The sequence below is a fragment of the Bison bison genome, unplaced genomic scaffold (assembly GCF_000754665.1).
Source record: "Bison bison bison isolate TAMUID 2011002044 unplaced genomic scaffold, Bison_UMD1.0 scf7180017864252, whole genome shotgun sequence".
In the NCBI taxonomy this organism is placed as follows: Eukaryota; Metazoa; Chordata; class Mammalia; order Artiodactyla; family Bovidae; genus Bison; species Bison bison.
The window spans coordinates 2,099,102-2,104,187 of record NW_011494824.1 but is presented as its reverse complement, the minus strand read 5'-3'; the positions used below and the strand labels follow the sequence as shown (position 1 = coordinate 2,104,187).

At 41.8% G+C, this 5,086-nt stretch overlaps 1 protein-coding gene across 1 annotated transcript in view; it reads right to left on the bottom strand.

Moving 5' to 3' along the window:
* The window catches only part of IQGAP2 (IQ motif containing GTPase activating protein 2), a 330,456-nt gene that overhangs the window by 130,490 nt on the left and 194,880 nt on the right, over positions 1-5,086 (bottom strand). Inside the window, exon 5 of the mRNA XM_010847615.1 lies at positions 4,224-4,300. Coding sequence (XP_010845917.1) covers positions 4,224-4,300 — 77 coding nt within the window. The remainder of the gene's footprint in view (positions 1-4,223; positions 4,301-5,086) is intronic.

The following is a 5,086-nucleotide window of genomic DNA, read 5'->3' as shown; positions in this document are numbered from 1 at the left end:
CTGCAGCCCACCAGGCCCTCCATCCATGGGATTTGCCAGGCAAGAGTACTGGAGTGGGGTGCCATTGCTATAGCCTTAGAATGCATCGAAATCAGTGGCTAAATAACGAAACTACAAGTGAAACATGCAGTGTGGATCTTTTAGAATAAGTTTAAGTGTACTAAGTTTGTAATAATGTATCTGGGCATTTTACTTGTGTTTTAAGGTATTTGAGATATTCAAAAAAGCAGTCTACTAAATTTATTTACTTAAAGGAATTCAACTGTATAGCTAATGTTTAAGCATTTAACAGTTGCTCAATACATTGAGCAATAAATAACAGGTAAAAAGTGTTCTTCTCCATGGTTAGAAGGCCTCCAGACCAGAGGGGGGTAGGGGGGGCGGGACTATCAGCTCTTGTTAGCAAGGTTCTCATTCCGTGAGGTGGCTCCTTTTATTGAATAGGTTTAAAATATTCTAAATAAAGCCACATGCCACATATACATTTTAAGTCCAAAACACCAAAATAGTTACAGTCTTTGTCATCTGGTACTGAAACGTCAGCGCCTGGAGCAGAGAAGTCTGTTGCAGGGTCTAGCAAGGAAAACCGGCAGCTTGTGCTCAAAAGACCCAAACTTGGCAGTGGCTTTCAGGCAAGAGCTGTAAAGACAATATTAGGGGAGAGGGACCTAGGATGCAGGGTCACCACTGACTGGTTGGTGGTGAGGTAACAGGGTGATGTTCTGGGAAGCTCAGCCTTCTAGTTCCAGTCGGTCTGAGGTCTACACACAACGCATGTGCTCAGCATGTAGTCAAATCCTCCATCTGGTGAGGGTCTTGGTTTCTACAGAACGACCCAGAGATGATCTATATTCCTTCAGGAGGAAGAGTCCTGGGACTATTACCCTAATCACTTACTACTTGAGTCTGCTCTTTGAAACTGGGGGAAGGCCTAGGAAACTAACCACCCCCGCCCTTTTTTTTCCAACAAGAAACAGGGGACACGGAGGGGCTTTTGTGTCTAGGAAGGCCCCTCAGGGCTTTAATCCCTGCTCAGCTTTAATGCCCCCTCCCCTTTCTTTGAGACTCCTTAATCTTAAGGGGGAACAGGTATAGGAAAAGAAAGTTTTATACAGAGAGGTGAACCATCAACCTGCCAGAGGAACTTGGTTTAGGGGGACTCAGTTTCAAATTTTCCAATGTTTTTCACAGTGAACACTTTTTTATTTCAAATAAGGAAAAGATAATAGACATTTCTTTGAAAAGAACATGAGGACATGCATCACTTAGGTAGGTCTGCATGACCCAGAGGTTCAGGACTCCCTGTGGGGCTGCCTGGCTAACACCGCCTGGAGTCTGGGCTTGAGAACACCCAGCTGAACTGAGAGAGTGAGGCCTGGGGACCGGGGTCAGAAATTCAGTGAAAGGCGAGGCAGGCAGGAAAAGGGAAAAGTAGACACAAGCAGGAAGCAAGGGCAGGAACCCAGGGCATTTTAACGAGGCTGTTAAACCCAAATCAAGAAGACAGAGATGAGAAAACAAGTTGGCAGGGCCAGGGATGAACTCTGCAGATCAGTCAGGCCTCCAGGCCTGGGGAATCTTTCTGCCTGGCTCCCGATCTATAATAGAACTTCTGACCTGCCTAATTCCCTGGCAGGTAATGACAACCTTTACACCAGCAATGCTGCTGTACCTGCAGCTAGGATATAACTGCTGAGGACATCTCGGTTCTTTTTCAGCATCACTTCTAATCACGAAGTGAGAGCAAACCCACGGTCCTTATGAAAATACGCTGCTGCCCAGCTTCCAAAAGAGGCTGGCCCAACACGACAGAATATCAGCCTCATTTGAGGAACTGACCGCATTCTAAACCACGGCAGGAAGGGGTTTTGATAGAAAACTACTAGATACACCTGAGACTTCTCCATGCCCGATTAAGGAGCACCCTGGTAGCTCAGAGGGTAAAGAATCTGCCTGCAATGCAGGAGACCTGGGTTTGATCCCTGGATCGGGAAGATCCCCTGGAGAAGGAAATGGCAACCCACTCCAATATTCTTGCCTGGAGAACTCTATGTACAGAGGAGCGTGGTGGGCTACAGTCTATGAGGTTGCAGAGTTGGGCACGACTGGGACTAACACTTTAACTTTCTACAAGAAGTTTATAACAGAGAAAAGTGAAGGAGAGTCTCCCAGGGAATGCTGTTTATTAACTGAATATTGCTTTTCAAGATCCTGCTTTAAAAATTCCTACTTAAGGTCAGATCTAGTGAGGAACATTCGGCAGGAATCCACTCCATTAATGGAGTCTTCCATGATGAGTAACTGAACACCTGAGAAAGACAGTCTAAGTACTTGAGAAAAACATTTGCATGCAATTGGCAACGTAGCAAGAAGTTGCCTTTTCTTTGTTTACCAAGCTGCTCAAGCCATTGTTCAAACTATGGCAGGCACACATTTGTAAGCCTCTGTGCCGTTCTCTGTAACTTCCGTACAACAGTGACGTCACCAGAAAAGAACCAAGCGCACCGTTTCTTTATAAGCTGCTTACTTAACACCTCAGGTGTGTATTTCAGGAAATCAGTGTTACCTTACAGACAGCAGGCTACAGATGGGGAGGTTAGCACCCTGATGCATGGGCTTCCGTGGTGGCTCAGACAGCAAAGAATCCGCCTGCAATGCAGGAGATTTGGGTTTCATCCCTGGGTTGGGAAGATCCCTGGAGAAGGGAATGGCAACCTGCTCCAGTATCCTTCCCTGGAGAATCTATGGACAGAGGAGCCTGGCGGGCTACCTTCTATGGGGTCACAAAGAGTTGGAAACGACTGGGCAACTAACACTTTTCCCTCAGATGCATGGATATGATAATGATTAACTAATGGCTGGCTTAGCAGGTCACAAAGTGTTAAGTAATGATTCTAGGCTCTGAAAAGCATCTGACCAAGAATGTTGGGCAACGCATTTGATAATATTCATCAAAACGAGCACGTGGGCACCAAGAGCTTTTAGAAAACCTGGAACAATGATATCCTAGCCACATAAGAGGGGGGAAGGCACAGAAGCATTCTTTCCCGCAGTTGTTCTAAATCACTGGAGTCAAAAGAAATCATAGGATAGGCACCTACATTTGGTCTGTATTTCAAGCAACTGTCATCTTCCAAAGAAATCTCATAAGTGATGGGGTGGGGGAGGCAAATTATTTGACATAATCAAAAATCTTTAGTAATCCAATATTGCAATGAATTATTATAAAAATCTTCCCCTTCGGAGAGGAAGGAAGCCAGAAAGAAGTTAATATAAACCTCAAGGCTGAATACTCTGCCAGGAAAATGACTTTCAGTGATACAAACACAAGGCAGATGTTCTAAAAGAAATTTAAAATTTAATCAGACACGAAGTCTTTCAGTCATTACCTGTGTGCACTCAAGACAACAGCCACAAATTGGATTTTTAGAATCATTTTTGCAACCATCTAAAAATCACATTTCTTCCAGTAAGGTAAGAAATACTCTGTGACTGGTAGAAGCTTAACATGAAAAAAAAATTCCCAACCTAGGGATCAAACCTGGGTCTCCTATATCGCAGGCAGATTCTTTACCATCTGAGCCACCAGGGAAGCCCTCAAAAATGTTAAGATAGCAAACAAATGCTTTAAAAAATGAATGTATCATGATTTGACTAATTTTAGTTTCTTCTTTACCCTTATGGTACAAGTTCTACTGAACCAAAGTTCAAAAGATTTTTTTTTATAGTTCATTTTATTAATCTATGCTAAGAATTGAGCCAAACTAATGATTTTAAGAGTATCACAATCAAATGTATAACCATTAAAGCTGCTCATTTGATGTGTTTGTAAAGTAGTAGTAAGTAGTTTGTAAAGTAGCTATATTTGTAAAGTAGTATAACTCAAGACTATGAAAGCACATTATTATTAGGTTCCTAGAAATTTCTGTTAAATTTTTCTCCTTATTATACTCACAGGTCTTTCATTCATTTTTCTGGTTTTCTATTTTGAAATGGGATTTTAAAAAAAAGGAAAAATGTTTTTCAAGTTCAAGTATTGTTATATGACAATTATCTTAATTTTTTACCAGCAAATTTAGAACTCAGTCTTAAAAATAAAAGTTCAGATTATTATTTTTTTAAAGAGCGCTCTCTAAAAAGAGGAAAAAGAGCTCTTTTAAAATTGAAACTGTGGTTTTATTTAAATTTACTTTCTAGATTTTTAATTGTATTTTTTTCCCCACCTCAGTGCATGAATGCAATATATCATTCTTGGTATGTTTTTCCGGTCATAGACATCTGTTGTTTCCGGGTAGAATATCTGGAAAACAAAAGGGAAAAATGTATTTATTAGGTGCCGCTTTTTACAATTATTTTAACTCCCCAAATGACCCTCTTTTGATTGTCCTTGCTGCTCTGTATTTATTTAAATGAAGGGGAATCTCAGTTGTGCCTCATGTTTTCCATGTGGACCAATCACTGCATCAGGTCCCTGCCTGACAGCGCCTCCTAGTGGCTCAACGGAGATTCACAGTCAGCCACTTCAGGAAGGCTTTGTCCACAGGGCCGGGTGGCAGCTTCACTCCACAAGGCATGAGCCCGTGCAGGCTTTGCTTTCTGTACCAGAGTCACTCCTGTGACTGCCCAGGGGTCCCCTGGCCTGAGAAGGGTGTCCTTTTGAAATCATTTTATTACACGGTTAAGAACTTGGCTACACAGTTCTGTAAACATTTATGTATATACATACAACACACACACATATCCATGTTACTACTTTAAGGAGAAAAAAACATCCATTTTTATCGATTAAAATCTGGACAGTAGATAAAGTATGAAAGAAAAACACTTATAAACCTACCTCCAGACTGTCACTATTAGCATTTTGGTATATTTTCTTCAAGTCTTTTATCTGTATGTCTCTGTTTTTTTTTTTTGTTTTTTTTTTTTACATTTATGTATGTGGGTATTTGGAGAAGGCAATAGCATCCCACTCCAGTACTCTTGCCTGGAAAATCCCATGGACGGAGGAGCCTGGTGGGCTGCAGTCCATGGGGTCGCTAAGAGTCGGACAGGACTGAGCGACTTCACTTTCACTTTTCACTTTCAT